This window comes from Erinaceus europaeus, chromosome 23, assembly GCF_950295315.1.
Source record: "Erinaceus europaeus chromosome 23, mEriEur2.1, whole genome shotgun sequence".
Lineage (NCBI taxonomy): Eukaryota > Metazoa > Chordata > Mammalia > Eulipotyphla > Erinaceidae > Erinaceus > Erinaceus europaeus.
The window spans coordinates 10,406,400-10,428,494 of NC_080184.1; the positions used below are offsets into that span (position 1 = coordinate 10,406,400).

A 22,095-nucleotide genomic window follows, 5' to 3' on the forward strand; every position below is an offset into this window, starting at 1 on the left:
CCTAGGAAGTCTATTGGGTATATTCCAAAGTGCCCAGGACCTAAAGAATTTTTGTCTGAGCCTCATAGCTTATCTCAGGAACAAACAAGTAGAGATAAGAAAATACTGGATAGAAAAATGATCATTATAAATGACAATAAGAGAACTGTATGGTGATTTAAGTGATTATAAGATAATATGATTGTGTGTACTTCCACATTGTTCCCACAACCAGTTCTGTGCAGCCCCCCATCAACAGTAACCACCATATTCCTCCCCAAGTCTTACTGATGTGTTAACTATGTTTTATTTTCAAGCGAATATATTTCAGGTCTACATATATACATATGAGTGGAAGTATATGGTAGTTCCCCTTCACTGCCTTATTTCACCAAGCATAATTATCTTACTTTTTATATACTTTATATATACTTTTATATATTTTATATACTTTATATATACTTTTTATAGATTATATTTATATTATATCCATTGTACCATTGTAAATTAGCTTATCTGTTATGTTTCAGAAATCTGTGATAAGAAGGTCTTTCTGCCATTTTTGGAAATAGAAAAGTTATTCACAGAAGTGGCAATGAGCACACATGGAAGCACTCATCTTGTCGACATTGAATTAATAACAGAAAATACATGTAAGAGCCAGAATACAGTGCAAAGTGTGTACCATGTTGGATGCAAAAAAACTGGCACAATCATGCAGAGTAAAGTCACTACCATCAAAATAGATCAACTGCTTGATTCAACCTGGATAAAACCCTCAAGTCAGTCACTTAATAATAGAGAGGCTTCAGTTTCTATAATTCAAGATACACATGATGTTTTGAAACATGCTCAGTCTCTGGAAGTAAATGTGGAACATCAAGAAAATTCTCAAGATCATACTACATGTAGTGACTCAAAAACTTTTCAAAATACAATTGGCTTAAATGGAAATGTAGTTATTACTCAGCACCAGGACGTACAAAATAATATAAGTCAATATAATAAAATTTCAAAGTTTTCGAAATTTATTAAAAATCAGAATTTTTATACTAAATATAAATGTTATAATTGTAAACAATGTAGCAAAATGTATCTATGCTCTTCTATAGTTATTACGCATCAGAAAATTCATAGTAGTCAGAAAACTTACAATTGTAAACAATGTAAAAAAACACTTAAGAAGTCAGATCTTATACAACATCATAGAATACATACTGGGAGAAAACGTCACACATATAGGGAGTGTGCAAAAGCCTTTACTAATTATTTAAGCCTCATGAAACATCAAAGAATTAATACTGTGGAGCAACCTTACATTTGTGAAGAATGTGGAAAAACCTTTATTCATTCTTCAAGCCTCATTCGACATCATAGAATTCATACTGGGGAGAAACCTTACACTTGTGAAAAATGTGGAAAAGCCTTTACTCAGTCCTCAAACCTCATGAAACATCAAAGAATTCATACTGCAGAGAAACCTTACACTTGTGAAGAATATGGTAAAGCATTTACTCAGTCCTCAAGCCTCATGCAACATCATAGAATTCAAACTGAGGAGAAACCTTACACTTGTGAAGAATGTGGAAAAGCCTTTATTCAGTCCTCAAGCCTCATGCAACATCATAGAATTCATACTGGGGAGAAACCTTACACCTGTAAAGAATGTGGAAAAGCCTTTATTCGGTCCTCAAGCCTCATGAAACATCATAGAATTCATACTGGGGAGAAACTGTACACCTGTAAAGAATGTGGAAAAGCCTTTACTCGGTCCTCAAGCCTCATGGAACATCATAGAATTCATACTGGGGAGAAATCTTACACCTGTGAAGAATATGGAAAAGCCTTTACTCGGTCCTCAAGCCTCATGAAACATCATAGAATTCATACTGGGGAGAAATCTTACACCTGTGAAGAATGTGGAAAAGCCTTTACTCAGTCCTCAAGCCTCATGAAACATCATAGAATTCATACTGGGGAGAAACCTTACACCTGTGAAGAATGTGGAAAAGCCTTTACTCAGTCCTCAAACCTCATGGATCATCATAGAATTCATACTGGGGAGAAACCTTACACATGTGAAGAATGTGGAAAAGCCTTTACTCGGTCCTCAAGCCTCATGCAACATCAAAGAATTCATACTGGGGAGAAACCTTACACCTGTGAAGAATGTGGAAAAGCCTTTACTCATTCCTCAAGCCTCATGGAACATCATAGAATTCATACTGGGGAGAAACCTTACACCTGTGAAGAATGTGGAAAAGCCTTTACTCATTCCTCAAGCCTCATGGAACATCATAGAATTCATACTGGGGAGAAACCTTACACCTGTGAAGAATGTGGAAAAGCCTTTACTCAGTCCTCAAACCTCATGGAACATCATAGAATTCATACTGGGGAGAAACCTTACACCTGTGAAGAATGTGGAAAAGCCTTTACTCAGTCCTCAAGCCTCATTCAACATCATAGAATTCATACTGGGGAGAAACGTTATACTTGTGAAGAATGTGGAAATGCCTTTACTCATTCCTCAAGCCTCATTCAACATCATAGAATTCATAGTGGGGAGAAACCTTACACCTGTGAAGAATGTGGAAAAGCCTTTACTCAGTCCTCAAGCCTCATGGAACATCATAGAATTCATACTGGGGAGAAACCTTACACTTGTGAAGAATGTGGAAAAGCCTTTACTCATTCCTCAAACCTCATGAAACATCATAGAATTCATACTGGGGAGAAACCTTACACATGTGAAGAATGTGGAAAAGCCTTTACTCAGTCCTCAAACCTCATGATACATCATAGAATTCATACTGGGGAGAAACCTTACACTTGTGAAGAATGTGGAAAAGCCTTTACTCAGTCCTCAAGCCTCATGAAACATCATAGAATTCATACTGGGGAGAAACCTTACACTTGTGAAGAATGTGGAAAAGCCTTTACTCAGTCCTCAAGTCTCATGGAACATCATAGAATTCATACTGAGAAGAAACCTTACATATGTGAAGAATGTGGAAAAGCCTTCAGTTATTGCTTACACCTAACACAACATGAGAAAATCCATACTGGTTAGAAACTTTTACACATGCAAACTTGAAAATTAAAAATCAGAATTTTTATATTATGATGGAATTCATCTAGTCTTATCAAATATCATAGAATTTATCTTAAGTAGAAATCATATAATTGTAATTAATATGGCAAGTGTAGCCAGCATTGACACATTACTCAATGTCATATATGTTATTAAGTATAGAAGTCTTAAATTTTAACAATATGGTAAAGGTTTTACTTAGCTGTTGTAGTCTTCATTTCAACATTATAGAGGTCAAAATAGGAACATATGTACAAATAAAAGAATTTTTAAGTCAGTCATATTCAAATTTACGATTCTAAAAACATGAGCTAACACTGAATGGAAACATGGATGCAAATAATTAGAATATACTGAATTAAATATTAAGTGTAAATTTATATTGACTTTATTTAAATCAGTTCGTTGAAAACATGTCAGATTCATTTTTCTACATCAGAATGCTTACTATGTAACATAATGCTATTGAAATTTTTATTTTTTGTATAAAGATAACAAGGTACTGAACAATTGATAGGTAAAATTATTTTCTATGTAATATTTTTATATTGTGCTTGAAGACTTGGAGAGAGAATGTTATATATGTCCTTGAGTTTTTCCAAGAGCTTCATGATATTCTTTTAATCTTTTGATTGAAAAGCATGTGGTATCATTCAGTTCTCTCAGATCTCAGAGACCCTTCTATGTTACATGGAATTCACTGTTATCTCTGTTGCCATGAGAAAATCATAGTAATTGTGTGATGTACAGTAAAGATAGATAACAAAAAATGAAATGCTGTTTGAAGTTGAGTTATATGTAGCATGGTCCAAGGGAGAAAGAAGACACTGGTTTTGTGGGAAACAGAATATCACTCTCTACTTAGATATTTTCCTCATGTCTTTTAAAGAATATTTTCCATGTTCATTAAATTCAGAGGATCTCTATCATTGCAAGGGGTGAAATTTATATTAGTTTTCCTGCTCAAAATATAAATATGCATATATGTATGATCATAGTGTAAATAAGTGCTTCGGTAAAGGGAATAAAATCACTGTATATTTATATTCCAGACAAGACCACTGTTAAATAATGGAGAGCAGAACATTCTTATAGGTTGATCAGATGATTATGAATGACTAGGAATGCTTGTTCATGGTCTCTGTTCTGTATTTGTAACATAGATCTTAGAATGATATACAGTGCTATATTTAAACTTTTTAAGAATTATTACCCTGAAGTCAATAAAGTACAATGTTCTTACTGTAGTAATATTGATGAAATGCGATGCTGCCACTCACAGTAATTTGCTATAACTCCCCATAATTTTGATACAACTATTTTTCTCTTTTTTTCTTATCTTTATTTATTGTATACAGACAGCCAGAAATTGACAGGGAAGGGAGTGACAGAGAGGAAGCAGCAGCACTGCTTCAGCACTTGCAAAGCTTTTCCCTTACTGGTGGGTTCTGGGAGACCAAACCTGAGTCCTTGCACATTGTGACATGTTCATTCAATCAGGTGAACCACCACTTGTCCCCCTATATTTTTCTTGTCTACTACTTGTTTTATGAAAGTTCCATCAAACCAGGGTATCCTCTGACATAGGATGGCATTTGTTGATAAGCTGATCTCTAGGTCCTCAGGAATAATGATCTGTACACTAATACTGGGTGATTTCTCCAATCTTAACTAATTCAAAATTATCAGAAACAGATTGTAATTGCTAATAATGGTATTTTGACCAGATTTACCATATTTTACCAGGGACATGAAACATAAAATTCAATATTTCTATAGTTTTGTATCATTCTATATTCTTTTAATTGACATAAGCACATTATCCTCTTGAATTATACATTTTTAATAATTTTAGGAGATCTGTAATTATCTTGTCTCTGCATAATTCTTTTTAAAAATATATTTATTTATTTATTTTTACTTATTCATTTAAGAAAGGATACATTAACAAAAATCACAGGATGGGGGGTACAACACCACACAATTCCTGCAACCCAATCTCCATATCCTATCCCCTCCCCAAAAGCTTTCTTTTTCCCTATCCCTCTGGGAGCATGGACCCAGGGTTGTCATGGGTTGTAGAACGTGGAAGGTCTGGCTTCTCTAATTGCTTCCCCACTGAACATGGGCATTGATTTTTGAGAAAGAGAGAGAGGAGGGAGAGAGAGACCAGAAAAGTGCTCAACTCTGGCTTATAATGTTACGGGGGACTGAACCTGGAACTTTTGTAGCTTCAGGCATGAGAGTCTGTTTGCATAACCATTATGCTATCCCTTTGCCCTTTACCTTCTTTATTAGTTATTTGATATTTTACAGAAGCATAAGCTTTCAGGGATATAATTTCCCATGCACACATTTGTGAGTAAGTCACCACACTTTGCACCAATTTTGTTGTCCTCCACCTGATAACCCCCATAGTTCTCACAGGAGTGATACTTATAGTTCTTCTTAATCTCTACTTATTTCAGTTATATAAGTGCCCCCAGTTCCATTCATTCTTTTAGAAATGACACAATCACTACATCATTTTTATTGATGAATAGTGTTCTAAAAAAGGTATACCTTGTGAACTCTTTATTCACTCACTGCTGCTGGCCATTTACATTTCTGCCATATTTTGACCAGTGTAAAAAGTGAGGCTATAAATATAGTGGTTCTTATATCCTTTTACATTATGGCTCTGAGTGTCTTAATATATGCCTGTGGGTGGCATTGCTAGATCATAAGGGGTTTTAATGTTTGTCAAGCTCTCTACAAACTTTTCCATAGAGGGTACACCAGTTTGAATTCACAGAAATACTGTGGTAAGGTATCTTTTTATCTTCATCTTCAATCTGTGGCCTAAATTTCATTCCATATTTTTGTATAAAGTCACCAAATGACTACTTATGGATGGTGGTGCTGTGTATGCTGCTCTTCTTGTGGTATAACAGATCAACTCTAATATTTTATGAAAAGCATGGTAAAGTAGGTGCTTTAGTTGCTGGGCCATTTACTGGCCACAAATTACTACGCATCATGGTGTTTCTCAGTTTCTGTTTTCATGTATGTGCAGTAGGGAGATTTTAGTGTTTTCAGCATCGTCTTATGTCAGAGCTGATCACCATTCTGACCTCTCCCTCTCTTTGTTTTTCATTCTTTGTCTTTTACTAAAATAAATACACTTCCTGGGTGTAACTATGGAAACCTAGTCTCTAGACATTGGCTTTCTCCCAGAAAACAAAATATTTAGGACACCAGGTGGCAGTGCACTGGGTTAAGTGTACATAGTGTGAAGCACAAGGACTGGTGCAGGGATTCTAGTTCAAGTACCCAGCTCCCCACCTGCAGGAGGGCTGCTTCTCAAGTGGGAAAGCAGGTCTTTAGGTATCTTTCTTTCCTCCTCCTTGTCCTCCTCCTCTCTCAATTTCTCTCTATCCTATCCTACAACAACATTAACAGCAGCAACAACTATGACAATAGAAATAACAATGACAGCAACAACAGTGGAAATATTGGCACTCAGGAGCAAGATTCATAGTGCAGGCAAGACTGGAAGCCAGAGGGGGAAAAAAAAATTTCCAGAGCAGAGCTAGAATTCTTGGTAAGAAAACAGTAGTCAATGCATGTGTTTGTTGTGAAATTCTTGATGAATTAGTTCCTTAATTTGTAGAGATGTTTAGAATATTGCTTTCCTGCTTGTATTTTCCTGAAGGAAACTTAGTTTCATCTTTGTAGAAGAAATTTCAGAACAGGTTGATGGCTTGCTCATAACTATTATTTAACTGACATTTCTCTTCTTTACTTTTTTATTAATTTATTTTTATTTAGAAAGGAGACATTAACAAACCATAGAATAAGAGGGGTACAATTTCTCACAATTCCCATAACCCGATCTCCATATCCCATCCCCTCCCCTGATAGCCTTCCCATTTTATATCTCTCTGGGAGTATGGATCCAGGGTCCTTGTGGGTTGCAGAGGGTGGAAGGTCTGTCTTCTGTAATTGCTTCCCTGCTGAACATGGGCATTGACTGGTCGAACCATACTCCCAGTCTGCCTCTCTCTTTCCCTAGTAGGGTGGGGCTCTGAGGAAGCAGAGCTCCAGTACACATTGATGGGGTCGTCTGTCCAGGGAAGTCCGGTCAGCATCTTGCTGGCATTCGGAACTTGTTGGCTGAAAAGAGAGTTAACATTTAAAGCCAAACAAATTGTTGAACAATCATGGACCTAAAGACTTGAATAGTGTAGATTAAGTTTTGGGGGGTATTCCCTGCATGCTCATGTGTACTTCTATTTCAGGTATATACTTTCCCTAGTTTATGGGCATGGGTGAACCCATGCTCTGTCTCAGGCAACCTGGACTATATCTAGGTTTAGGGACTTTATTGGAGAGTGGAATACCTGGAATGGAGTTAGAGAATACTATGAAAGGAAAGGTCTCACCCAAGTGATGGAGCTGAAGGGTTGTCATTCCACACCTGAAGTCTCTGGTCACAGTCTGAAGTGAAGCATGCTGCGGTGGCACTCATTGCGTTGATTAGGTTGCGATCCGTGGATGCAGTATTATTTGATTTGAATTGAGAGCAGCATGCAAAAAAGTGGGCCCCACCCTAAGGTTCCAGGACTGGGGGAAATATAGACTCTACAGTGGAAATGTAAGGTTCCTGTTGTCTTAGGGTTCAAGAAGACAATGGATAGTTATTATTATCATCACATTATTTGGTTATAGGGTTAACTTTGCAAAGTCCCTTTGTTAGTGTTTGGGGTATAATATCCAGCATCTTGTATGTAGCTGTGCTACTGTTTGCTTCTGTTCTCCCTGGTCTAGGCTTTTGGGAGAGACAACATATCAAAGACAGTCTATGTATTAAAAAGATTCAGTCTGTGTTTTAAGAAGTTCTAGACATATGGTCAATTTTTCCCCTCTCATATTAATTAACTAGTGGTTTATATGTTTACACTTTAATAGGATTATATATAAACACCACTCCCACCACCAAAAGACTGTGTCCCATCCCCACCACCCACCTCAGCCCTGCCACCCCTGCCATACCTGGAAGCCCAATTACCACCCTCCCCTTCACCACAGTGTTTATACATTGGTGCCCTGCTCTCGATTTAATCAGATCCTGCTTTTAGTTTCCTTTTCTGTTCTTCTTTCTCAACTTCTGTTGATGAATGGGGACATCCCATACTCATCTTTATCTATTTGACTCAGCTGACTTAACTTAATTCCTTCTAGCTCTGTCCAAGATGGGTCAGAGAAGGTGGGCTCATGGTTCTTAATAGCTGCATAGTATTCCATTGTGTATATGTACCACAGCTTTCTCAGCCACTCATCTGCTGTTGGGCACCTGGGTTCCTTCCAGGTTTTAGCTATTATGAATTGAACATAGGAGAACACATATTATTAATTGAACATAGGAGTACACACATCCTTTTGGTTGGGCATTATGGAATCCTTGGGGTATATCCCCAGGAGAGGAATTGCTGGGTCATATGGAAGGTCTATGTCTAGCCTTATGAGAGTTCTCCAGATGCTCTCCAGAGAGGCTGGGCCAATTTACATTCCCACTAGCAGTGTAGAAGAGTTCTTCTGTCCCCACAGCCTCTCTAGCATTTGTTGCTGCTGTCCTTTTTGATGTATGCCAATCTCACAGGAGTGAGGTGGTATCTCAAGGTTGTCTTTATTTCCATTTCTCTGACAATCAGCTACCTGGAACCATTTTTCATATGTTTGTTAGCCTTTTGGATCTCCTCTGAAGTGAGTGTCTTGTTCATATCCTCTGCCCATTTTTGATGAGGTCATTTGCTTTTTTGGTGCTAAGTTTGCTGAGTTCTCTGTATAATTTGGTGATTAGTCTCTTGTCTGATGTTTGGCATGTGAAGATCTTCTCCCATTCTGTGAGGGGTCTCTTTGTTTGTATGATAGTTTCTTTGGCTGTGCAGAAGCTTTTCAATATGATGTAGTCCCATTGGTTTGTTTCTGCTTTAGTCATCCTTGCAATCGGGTTTGTTTCATAAAAGATGTCCTTGAGGTTTAGGTGGGAAAGTGTTTCACCAATGTTTTCCTCTAAGTATTTGATAAATTCTGGTCTGACATCCAGGTCTTTGATCCATTTGGAGTTGATTTTTGTTTCTGGTGAGATAAGATGGTTCAATCTCGTTCTTCTGCATGTTATAACCCAGTTTTCCCAGCACCATTTATTGAAGAGAGCCTCCTTCTTCCATTTAACACCTTGGGCCCCTTGATCAAAGATTAGATGTCCATAACTGTGGGGGTTTAGTTCTGGGCTTTTAATTCTGTTCCACTTGTCAGTGTGCCTATTTTTGTTCCAGGACCAGGCTGTTGTACTGATGATGGCATTATAATATAGTTTGAGATCTGGGAGTGTGATGCCTCCGTTTCTGTTTCTTTTCCTCAAGATGGTTTTGGCAATTGTAGGTGTTTTCTGGTTCCAGATAAATGAATGTAGTTTTTGTTCTATTTTCTTAAAGAATCTTGGTGGAGCTTTAATGGGTATTGCATTATATTTGTATATGGCTCTGGGGAGAATATTCATTTTGATGATATTTATTCTTCCAATCCATGAGTATGGGATATCTTTCCATTTCTTTGTATCAGTTTCTATTTCCTTGAAGAGTGACTCATAGTTTTCAGTATACAAGTCTTTCACTTCTTTGGTCAGTTTTACTCCTAGGTATTTTATTGATTTTGTTGCAACAGTGAATGGGAGTGATTTCTGAATTTCTTCTTCTTCAGTTTTAGTGTTTTCATAAGAAAAGCCACTGATTTTTGTACATTGATTTTGTAGTCTGATACCTTGCTGTATTGCCTAATAACTTCCAGTAGTTTTCTGCTGGATTCTTTAGGTTTTTCTATGTATACTATCATGTCATCTGCAAATACTGAGAGTTTGACTTCTTCTCTTCCAATCTGTATTCCTTTGATTTCTTTCTCTTGCCTGATTGCTATGGCAAGAACTTCTAATACTATGTTGAAGATCAATGGTGATAGTGGGCAGCCCTGTCTAGTCCCTGATCTGAGGGGAAATGCTTTCAACTTCTGTCCATTGAGTACGATGTTGGCTGTAGGTTTTCTATATATGGATTCCACTATCTTGAGGAATTTCCCACCTATTCCCATTTTTTGTAGTTTTGAGCATGAATGGGTGTTGGATTTTGTCAAAGGCTTTCTCTGCATCTATTGAGATAATTTTTGGCTTTGCTTCTATTGATGTGGTCAATGACATTGATAGACTTACGTATGTTGAACCAGCCTTGCATTTCTGGGATGAATCTCACTTGGTCGTGATGAACAATCTTTTTGATGTGCTGTTGTATCCGTTTGGCCAAGATCTTGTTTAATATTTTGGCATCTATGTTCATCAGAGATATTGGTCTGTAGTTTTCCTTTTTTGTTGTGTCTCTATCTGATTTTGGTATCAGGGTGATGTTGGCTTCATAGAAGGTGGAAGGGAGTGCCCTCATTTCTTCTATCTTATGGAAAAGCTTTAGGAGGATGGGCATTAACTGTTTCCTGAAGGTTTTGTAGAATTCGTTTGTGAAGCCATCTGGTCCAGGACTTTTGTTGTTGGGGAGATTCTTAATAACAGTTTCTATTTCTTTGTCTGTGATTGGCGCATTTAGGTTTTGTAGTTCTTCTTTGTTCAGTTTTGGAAGGACATATATTTCTTGAATTCTTCCATTTCTTCCAGATTTTCTAGGTTGGTGGTGTATAGTTCTTCATAGAAGTCTCGCATGATTTTCTGGATTTCTGTGGTGTCAGTTGTTATATCTCCTCTATCGTTTTACAATTCTATAAATTTGAGTCTTCTCCCTTTTTTGTTTAGTGAGTCTGGCTAGGGGTTTGTCAATCTTGTTTAATCTTTCAAAGAAACAACAATTGGCTTCAATGATCTTCTGTATGGTTCTCTTATTTTTGATGTTGTTTATTTCTGCTCTAAACTTAGTGATTTTTGTCCTTTTGGTTCTTTTAGGGTTCCTTTGTTCCTCTTCCTCTAAGTCCTTAATGTTTGTAGTAAGGTTATTTATTTGGGTTTTTTCTTGTTGTTTAATATGTGATTGTATGGCTATGAGTTTCCCTCTCAGTAGTGCTTTAGCAGTGTCCCAAATATTTTGATTGGTTGTGTCTTCATTTTCATTTGTTTCCAGGAACATTTGTATTTCCTGCTTGAGTGTCTCTCTGACCCAGTGGTTCTTAAGCAGTATGTTATTTAGTTTCCAGATTCTGTGACTTTTAATAATTTTCTGTTTGTTGTTAAATGTTTGTTTTACTCCACTGTGGTCTGAGAAGATACTTGGGTTGATTTCATTGCACTTGAGTTTATTGATGCTGTCATAAAGATGTGTGTACTCCTATGTTCAATTCATAATAGCTAAAACCTGGAAGCAACCCAGGTGCCCAACAACAGATGAGTGACTGAGAAAGTTGTAGTATATATACACAATGGAATACTATACAGATATCAAGAACAATGAATCCACCTTCTCTGACCCAGATTGGATAAAGATAGAAGGAATATTTTATTTTATTTTATTTTTATTTTTTAATTTTATTATTTTTTTAAATTTTTTTTATTTAAGAAAGGATTAATTAACAAAACCATAGGGTAGGAGGGGTACAAGTCCACATAATTCCCACCACCCAGTCTACATATCCCACCCCCTCCCCTGATAGCTTTCCCATTCTCTGTCCCTCTGGGAGCATGGACCCAGGGTCATTGTGGGTTGCAGAAGGTAGAAGGTCTGGCATCTGTAATTGCTTCCCCGCTGAACATGGGCGTTGACTGATCAGTCCATACTCCCAGTCTACCTCTCTCTTTCCCTAGTAGGGTGTGTCTCTGGGGAAGCTGAGCTCTAGGACACATTGTTGGGGTCTTCTATCCAGGGATGCCTGGTCAGCATCCTGATGGCATCTGGAACCTGGTGACTGAAAAGAGAGTTAACATACAAAGCCAAACAAATTGCTGAGCAATCATGGACCCAAAACTTGGAATAGTGGAGAGGAAGTGTTAGGGGGATACTCACTGCAAACTCTAGTGTACTTCTACTTTCAGGTATATATTTTGCAGTAGTTTATGGATATGTGTGAACATACGCTCTCTCTCACAGAAACTGGTGACTTTGTTAGACAGTTTTGGGACTTTGTTAGAAAGTGAACCACCTGCGATGAAATTAGAGTGTACTATAAAAGGAAAGGCCTCATCCGAGTAATGAAGCTGAAGGGTTGTCATTCCACACGTGAAGTCTCTGGACACAGTCTGAGGTGAAGCATGTTGAGGTGGCAATCGTTGCATTGGTTAGGTTGTGATCGGCAGATGCAATATTATTTGATATGGATTGGGAGAGGCATAATGGAAAGTGGGCTCTATCCAAGGGTTCCAGGACTGGGGTAAGTAGGGGCTCTATAGTGGAGATGTGAGGTTCCTGCTGTCTTAGGGTTCAAAAAGACAATCGATAGTTAATGTTATCACCACATTATTTGGTAATTGGGTTAACTTTGAAAAGTCCTTTTGTTAGGATTTGCTGTACAGTACCCAGTATCTTGTATATAGCTGTGCTATTGGTTGCTTCCTATCTACTTGGTCTACGCTTTTGAGAGAGTCCACATATCAAATACACAATCTATATATTAAAAAGATTTAGTTTGTGTTTGAAAAACTTTGAGACATACAATTGATTTTCCCCCTCTCATATTAATTAACTAGTGATTTATATGTCTACATTTTGCTAGGAGTGTACATAAACACCATTCCCACCACCAAAAGACTGTGACCCATCCCTCCCACCCACTCCCACCCCCCACTGGCCCAGGAAGCTGCATGTCTATCCATCACCACAGGGTTTTTACTTTAGTGCGCTACTTACAATTTGGTCAGGTCCTGCTTTTAGTTTCCCTTTCAGATCTTCTTAGTCAACTTCTGTTGATGAGTGGGATCATCCCATCCTCATCTTTATCTTTCTGACTTAGCTCACTTAACATAGCTAGAAAGAATATTAAGGGAGCTAAGTCAGAAAGATAAAGATGAGTACAGGATGATCATACTTATCAACAAAAGTTGAGAAAGATCTGAAGGGGAATCTAAAAGCAGGATTTGATGAAATCTGGAGTAGGTCACCAAAGTAAAAACCCTGGGGTGAGAGTGAGGGTGGACATTCAGCTTCCAGGGGCTGAGTGGGTGTATGGGATGGGACACTCTCCTTCCATGGTAGGAATGGTTTTTATGTACACTCATATTAATTTGTAGTCATATAAATCACTATTTAACTAATATGAGAGGGGAAAATCTATTGTAATCCTCAAACATTTTTTTTATTTAAGAAAGGATAAATTAACAAAACCATAGGGTAGGAGGGGTACAACTCCACACAATTCCCACCACCCAATCTCCATATCCCACCCCCTCCTCTGATAGCTTTCCCATTCTCTATCCCTCTGGGAGCATGGACCCAGGGTCATTGTGGGTTGTAGAAGGTAGAAGGTCTGGCTTCTGTCATTGCTTCCCCGCTGAACATGGGCATTGACTGGTCAGTCCATACTCCCAGTCTGCCTCTCTCTTTCCCTAGTAGGGTGTGTCTCTGGGGAAGCAGAGCTCCAGGACACATTGTTGGGGTCTTCAATCCAGGGAAGCCTGTCCGGCATCCTGATGGCATCGGGAACCTGGTGACTGAAAAGAGAGTTAACATATGAAGCCAAACAAATTGTTGTGCAGTCATGGACCCAAAGCTTAGAATAGTGGAGAGGAAGTGTTAGGGGGATACTCACTGCAAACTCTAGTGTACTTCTGCTTTCAGGTATATATTTTGCAGTAGTTTATGGATACATGTGAACATATGCTCTCTCTCACAGAAACTGGTGTATATCTAGGTTTTGGGACTTTGTTAGAAAGTGAGCAACCTGAGATGGAATTAGAGTATACTATGAAAGGAAAGGTCTCACCTGAGTAATGAAGCTGAAGGGTTGTCATTCCACACGTGAAGTCTCTGGACACAGTCTGAGGTGAAGCATGTTGAGGTGGCAATCATTGCATTGGTTAGGTTGTGATTGGCGGATGCAATATTATTTGATATGGATTGGGAGAGGCATAATGGAAAGTGGGCTCTATCCAAGGGTTCTAGGACTGGGGTAAGTAGGGGCTCTATGGTGGAGATGTGAGGTTCCTGCTGTCTTAGGGTTCAAAAAGACAATCGATAGTTAATGTTATCATCACATTATTTGGTAATTGGGTTAACTTTGAAAAGTCCTTTTGTTAGGGTTTGCTATACAGTACCCAGTATCTTGTATATAGCTGTGCTATTGGTTGCTTCTGATCTACTTGGTTTAGGCTTTTGAGAGAGTCCGCATATCAAATACACAGACTGTATATTAAAAAGATTCAGTCTGTGTTTTATAAAACTTCAAACATACAATTAATTTTCCCCCTCTCATATTAATTAACCTGTGATTTATATGACTACATTTTACTAGGAGTGTACATAAAGACCATTCCCACCACCAAAAGACTGTGACCCATCCCTCCCACCCACTCCCACCCCCTACTGGCCCAGGAAGCTGCATGTCTACCCATCACCACAGGGTTTTTACATTGGTGTGCTACTTACAATTTGGTCAGGTCCTGCTTTTAGTTTCCCTTTCAGATCTTCTTACTCAACTTCTGTTGATGAGTGGGATCATCCTATACTCATCTTTATCTCAAACATTTTAAAGCACAGACTGAGTCTTTTTAATACATAGGCTGAGTCTTTGATATGTTGACTCTCTCATAAGTCTAGACCAGGGAGAATAGAAGCAACCAGTGGCACAGCTATATACAAATAATATCAATAAACATAAATTATGGTGATATTGGGTATGACACAGCAAATCCTAACAAAGGGATTTTTCTAAATTAACGCAATTGCCAAATAGTGTGGTTATAATAATAACTATCTATTGTCTTCTTGAACCCTAAGACAGCAGGAACCTCACATTTCCCCTATAGAGCCTATATTTACCCCACTACTGGAATCTCCAGGGTGGGGTGCACTTTTCTGCATGCTTCTCTCAATTTACACCAAATAATAGTGCATCCTCTGATCCCAACATAATCAACACAACAAGTACCACCTTTGTATGCTTCTCTTCACACTGTGTCCAGAGACTTCAGGTGTGGAATGTCAACCTTTCAGCTTCATTACTCAGGTTAGACCTTTCCTTTCATAGTATTATCTAATTCTATTCTAGGTGGCTAACTTCCTGACAAATTCCCAAAACCTAGGTCCTGTGAGATAGAGCATGTGTTCACACCTGTCCATAAACTAGGGCAAAATATATACCTGACAGCAAAAGTACACAATAGTCTGCAGTGAGTCAGTATGAAGTTCCTAATGAAATAGTATCCAATTAGACTTAGATACCCTCCTCACCTACTTCCTATTACAGCTCTCTCCCTCACTCCAAAGCTAACCTTAGCAAAGCAAGGACTGCAAAAGCTGAATAAGGACAAGAGACTGGCTTGCTTTAATGATGACTCTTTAGTCACTATCAGACAACCACATCAACTGGGGCCCTACTCATGGAGTCCTGAGGTTCCCAAACAGACATGATGGGCCTAGACCTCAAATAAATCCCTCTCTCTATTGTTACTGGTCATCTCTATCAGGAACAACAAAAGAGACACGTCTATGGGCTCCCATGAACCTTACCCTCAACTAGGATCAACAATGATTGAGAATGTCCCATCCTCCAAAGGGAGGTTGGACAACATACTCTGTTCTACACCTGAGGAAGATGGGTTGATATTGGGGCAGCTTGGAATGTTCCTACTCATGATCACAGAATGTGAGCTCAGATATATAGGGATGCAGAGGTCACATAGGCTCCTAAGCTGAATATGGGCCCCAGACAATATCAAATCGATGGGGTTTACAGTCAACAATATTTATACCCCTTTCTCATATTCAGGAGTTACTCTCTTTCCTAATCCAGCTTTCTGTTTCTTTTGCAGCCATGACATCATCTCCCCAGACAATTACCTGAATCCACCTACATACCAGATTTCTGGCTCAGGGAAAAAAAAACTAGTATAACCACAGGCCCTGTCAAATATAACAAAAATATTCCTACTAGCTATCTACAAAATAGAGGACACCCCCACTACTTCATATGCACTATTGCAGCCTTTAGGTCCATGCTTGTTCAACAATTTGTTTGGTTTTGCTCTCTTTTCAGCCACCAGGTTCCAGATGCTAGCATGATGCAGACCAGAATACCCTGGACAGACGACCCCACCAATATGTCCTGGAGCTCCACTTCCCCAGAGACCCACTCTACTAGGTAGAGAGATAGACAGTCTGGGAGGATAGATCATCTTGTAAACACCCATGTTCAGCGAGGAAGCAATTACAGAAGCCAGACCTTCTACCTTCTGCATCCCACTATGACCTTAAGTCCATACTCCCAGAGGGATAGAGAATGGGAAAGCTATCAGATGAGGGGATGGGATACGGAGATCTGATGCTGGGGATTGTATGGAGTTGTACCCCCCTCTTATCCTATTATTTTGTTAATGTCTTCTTTTTTATTTTATTTTTTTAATTTTTTAAATTTAAGAAAGGATTAATTAACAAAACCATAGGGTAAGAGGGGTACAACTCCACACAATTCCCACCACCCAATCTCCGTATCCCACCCCCTTCCCTGATAGCCCTCCCATTATCTATCTCTCTGGGAGCATGGACCCAGGGTCATTGAGGGTTGCAGAAGGTAGAAGGTCTGGCTTCTGTAATTGCTTCCCCACTGAACATGGGCATTGACTGGTTGGTCCATACTCCCAGTCTGCCTCTCTCTTTCCCTAGTAGGGTGTGTCTCTGGGGAAGCTGAGCTCCAGGACACATTGGTGGGGTCTTCAATCCAGGGAAGCCTGGCCAGCATCCTGGTGGCATCTGGAACCTGGTGATTAAAAAGATAGCAGGAACCTCACATCTCCACTATAGAGCCCCTACTTACCCCAGTCCTGGAACCCTTGGATAGGGTCCACTTTCCAGTATGCCTCTCCCAATCCATACCAAATAATATTGCATCCGCTGATCACAACCTAATCAACGCAACAATTGCCACCTCAACATGCTTCACCTCAGACTGTGTCCAGAGACTTCACATGTGGAATGACAACCCTTCAGCTTCATTACTCAGGTGAGACATTTCCTTTTATAGTACACTCTAATTTCATCACAGGTGGTTCACTTTCTAACAAAGTTCCAAAATCTAGATATACACCAGTTTCTGTGAGAGAGAGCTTATGTTCACACATATCCATAAACTACTGCAAAATATATACCTGAAAGCAGAAGTACACTAGAGTTTGCAGTGAGTATCCCCCTAACACTTCCTCTCCACTATTCCAAGCTTTGGGTCCATGATTGCTCAACAATTTGTTTGGCATCGTATGTTAACTCTCTTTTCAATCACGAGGTTCCAGATGCCACCAGGATAATGTCTTCTTTTTTATAAATAAATAAATAAATAAAAGAAAAAATATATAAGATAAATATCCCAAGGCATATTGAATTATCTGACATAATCTAAAATTTAATTGTATAGAAACTGAATTAGAAAGAAGAGAAATGTCAGTTAAATGATAGTTATGAGCAAGCCATCATGCTGTTCTGAAATTTCTTCTACAAAGCTGAAACTATGTTTCCTTCAGGAAAATCCAAGCAGGAAAACAATATTCTAAACATCTCTACAAATCAAAGGAATTAATTAGTCAAGGAATTTCACAACAAACACATGCATTAAATTCTCTGAGAAAAGTGGAGAGCAGAGCTCTGGTGCTGGAGAGAGCCAGGTTGGAGGGAAATAAGCCCTCACTGAAACAGATAGATATTGGAGTGGTCTGTAGCAAGAGGGCTGAACAGTCCTCGTATCACATGATTTTCAGCTTCAAAGATGAGCTTTAGCATCTTCTCATGCTTCTCCTGCCAAGGCTATCACAGTCAGTATTTAAGACCCTTGAGGAAAGATGGACTGATACAAAGACAGGGCTAGGCAGAACCCTTATGTCAGTGATTCAGCTTTATTCACAATCCCAGGGCTTATATATGCTTATTGATCAAAATCATACATTGTTAGTGAGTACAGCATGCATTTTGTTCTCATTATCCATTGGCACATCTTACATACATTATTTAATAAATTATATTGATGGATGGTCTGATAATTTCTTATTGTCTACTGCACCAGTTAGAAAACATGCCCTGCATGCCCCAATGAAGCTATTTATAACTCAGAGTGCTGCTGTTATGCCACTTTCCTTACTCAGTTTTAGCTGAAGTCTTGACTCAAGAACCTAGGTCCCTATAGCCCCATCAGGTAATAAAGGTCAGAGAGCAGAGAAGCTGGAATTGCACCTGGGGACTGATCCCAGGTGGATTTAGAGTTAGGGCAGGAACTCAGGGTCATGCACAACCCGTGTGTGTGTGTGTGTGTGTTTGTATACCATGAGCAGAAAACAGAGGGGAAGGATGGGGCTTATTACTGGAACAGACATCTGGAAGCCTCTGGGTGGGACTCCACGGGCCATTTGGCATGTTCATGGAGCCCTGGACTCAGAGGAGCCAGAGGCCTGAGTTGTGAGGTGTGGAGAAGCTCCTGAAGTTGTGACTAGAGGCTGAAGTAGTGCCCAGAAGAGCTTCTCTGTGGACTAGGGCTGGGAGTCCATTTGCAGGCTTCTGTCAGGCAGCCCTGAAGGTGAAGGCCAGTCCCCCTTGCAGCTGAGGAAGGGTGTGAAGGCAGGAAGCCTGGGGCTGAGCTCATGCAAGGCTAGAAGAGCTGGTGGTCTGTGGGCCTCTCCCTGAGGAAATAAATTTGACAGGCATCTTCTTAAAGGAAATAAATCTGGTAGAACTCTAGCTGATGGGAGTAGAGGTGAAAATTTTCCACAGGCATCATCCCAGTCCTCTTGTAGCTCAAAGATCTCTTCTAAGTAGGCATGCAGGTCACCAATCTCTTTTAGTGGGTCCTGAAATATAGTTAAAACCTCCATTTGAGTCTTTCACATGTCTTGCACACATGTTCCCATCATTATACAATCACCATCCTTTAGACAGTGACTTTTTTTTCTATCTTTCTCTCCCCCTCTCTGTCTTCCCCTCCTCTCTCCATTTCTCTCTGTCCTATCCAACAATGACTACAACAATAAAACAACAAGGGCAACAAAAGGGAATAAACAAATATTTAAAAATAAATAAATAAATAAATGAAGAAAGAAAGAGAGAAAGAATAGTCAACCTAAATCTGTGATCTTGGGAGAACTAATGCAGTTTCCAATGGAGGAACTGGAAACACAGAACTCTGATGGTGGGAAAGGTGTGGAATTATACTCCTGCTATCTTATAATTTTGTTAATCAATATTAAATCACTAATTTTGTTAGTGGTGGTGTTTTGTAATTTCATAAAATTTTAAAGTTGAAAGTTCTAGACCCTTTAAAAAATGTTGTTTGTTCTATTCCTTAAAAAAATGTTAGTGGAATTTTAATGGGATTTTAATTGAATCTGTAAACTGTTTTAGGCTAGATGGTCATTTAGCCAATGTTAAGTTTTGCATTTCCTACAGGCTAGCTTAGAGTAGAAAGACATATTTGTAGAAAGCATAATATACAAATAAAAAAAAAGCATAATATACAAATAAAACCCTACACAACCAAAAATATAAAAAAAAATATTAGAGCTCAGAAAATAGAAGAATACAAAAATCAATGTACATAGATCTATTGCATTTTATTCACAAGTTAGAAAGAAGAAAAATCAAGAAGACAAACTTATTGTCTTTGAAAATTTTTTAAAAGCTCTTTTTGCATGGGGTTTATAAAATTGTCAAATTTATTAGACTGTTAAAAAACCATGGCAAGACGAGATTGGGCATGTTCAGGGTGGTATGGCCGTAGACTCGGGTGAGACCTTACCTTTCATAGTATACTCTAATTTCATCTCAGGCGGTTCACTTTCTAAAAAAGTCCCCAAAAGTTCTCTCTTGTTACCCTTGTTTTTTTTATTGTTGTAGTTATTGTTACTGGATAGGACAGAGAGAAATGGAAAGGAAGGGAAGACAGAGATGGGGAGAGAAATATAGACACCTGCAGACCTTCTCCACAGTTTGTGAAGTGACTTTCCTGAAGGTGTGGAGCTGGGGCTCAAACCGGGATCCTAATGCTGGTCCTTGAGCTTTGCGCCAGTTGTGCTGAAGCCATTGAGCTACCGCCCGACCCCCTACTTTTATTTTTCTTAGTGATAAATTGTAGATTTCTGTTAAATTGTTCCTGGAGCTGCTTCATTTGAATCCAGTAAAAGTGTTTCAGAATTGTCCTGTCTTCTAATAAGGCTGTTGGTGAATCTTATTGTTTTTGTTTTTGTTTAACCAGAGCACTGTTCAGCTCTGGTTTATGGTAGAGAGGGTATTGAACCTGGGACTTTGAAGCCTCAGGCATAAGAGTTTGTTTGCATAACCATTATGCTATCTTCCCTCTGCCTGTTGGAGAATCCTAAGCAGTCCCCCACCTTAACGTGAGGGCCATGAAGAGATGCATGAAGAGTGTTCACACACTTATAGTGGCCTCACTGTAGTGTGCAGAAATTGAGAATATGGGGTCCTGCTCACTGCCTGTTCCAGCTGGGAAACAGAATTTGTTATTGTTTATGTTCCTCATAATTTTATCATAACACTGTTTCTGATTTATGATAATCTGGAGATTGAACCAGAGACTTGGGTGTCTCACTTGAAAATGATTTGCATACCCACCCAACTAATTAGCTCAGCTACTTGTAGTCATATTAAACAATATTTTTATTCTTTAATTTTTTGTAGGATAGAAAGGGAAAGATAGGGGGCTGTGCAGTAGAGCAGCAGGTTATGTGCATGTGTAGGGAATCACAAAGACCAGCATAAGGATCCCAGTTTGAGCCCCAGGCTCCCCACTTGCAGGGGAGTCACCTCACAGGTGGTGAAGCAAGTGTGCAAGTGTCTATATTTATCTTCCCCTTTCTGTCTTCCCCTATCTCAATTTCTCTATGTCCTATCCAACAATGACAACAACGATAAACAAGGGCAACAAAAGGGGCGTGGGGAGCCTCCCAGGAGCAGTGTATTTGTAGTGCAGGCATAAAGCCCCAGCAACAACCCTGGAGATAAAAACAAAACAAAGCAAAACAAATAAACAAGGGGATGGAGAGACACACATATAGTGCTGCAGCTCCAGTCTTTACTCTCTTCCACCATCAGAGACCAGAAGTTGAGCCCAGGAAGTGAGCAGAGCAATGTGTGTACTCAGCCAGGTCCACTATCACCATCTGGCATCTGTAATAGGTTTTTTCCCCCTTTTTTGCCCTTGTTGTTTTATTGTGTAGTTATTCTTGTTTTCCTTGTTAGATAGGAGAGTGAGAAATGGAGAGAGAGGAGGGGAAGACAGAGAGGAGGAGAGAACGACAGACACTGCAGACTTGCTTCACTCCCTGTGAAGTGACTCCCCTGCAGGTGGGGAGCCGGGGGCTTGAACCGGGATCCTTATGCCGGTCCTTGATCTTTGCGCCATGTGTGCTTAACCTGCTTTGCTACTGTGTGACTCCCTTCTAAACTTCTTTTTATGAGTGGGATCATCCCATACTAGTCTTTCTCTTTCTCACCTAACTCACTTAACACAATTCCTTCTAGCTCCATCCAAGATGAGTCAAAAAATGCAGTCATATTTTCACTTATATAGAGAGACAGAATGTTAAACAAACACTGAGCCATGCACAAAGCAAGAGAGGCATTCTGCACAGTGAACTTTTGCTCTTCCTCAGGCCACCAGCATAAATTTAATAATTGGATCCTAATCATCTCTCCCCAACCTGATACTGCTGCCTAGGGTTATCTAGTCTTTCCTTGATGCCCCACAACAGATCAGTGGGCTAGTGCAAACTCAGACCCCCACACTCAAGCTGGGACAGGAGTCTGTACTTCACACCCCTGGCTCCATGGATAATTAGACTCAAACCCCAA

The 22,095-nt window shown here is 39.3% G+C and overlaps 3 protein-coding genes across 4 annotated transcripts in view; 1 reads left to right on the plus strand and 2 right to left on the minus strand.

Annotated features, from left to right (window-relative positions):
* LOC103127427 (zinc finger protein 709-like) overlaps window positions 1-22,095 on the minus strand; it is a 426,106-nt gene that overhangs the window by 301,260 nt on the left and 102,751 nt on the right. The window lies entirely within an intron of this gene.
* LOC132535538 (zinc finger protein 850-like) overlaps window positions 1-22,095 on the minus strand; it is a 340,468-nt gene that overhangs the window by 215,607 nt on the left and 102,766 nt on the right. The window lies entirely within an intron of this gene.
* ZNF317 (zinc finger protein 317) overlaps window positions 1,212-22,095 on the plus strand; it is a 371,627-nt gene continuing 350,743 nt past the window's right edge. The window contains exon 1 of the mRNA XM_060181644.1: window positions 1,212-3,047. Within this exon, the coding sequence (XP_060037627.1) occupies window positions 1,259-3,047 (1,789 nt within the window). The 5' untranslated portion in view covers window positions 1,212-1,258. The remainder of the gene's footprint in view (window positions 3,048-22,095) is intronic.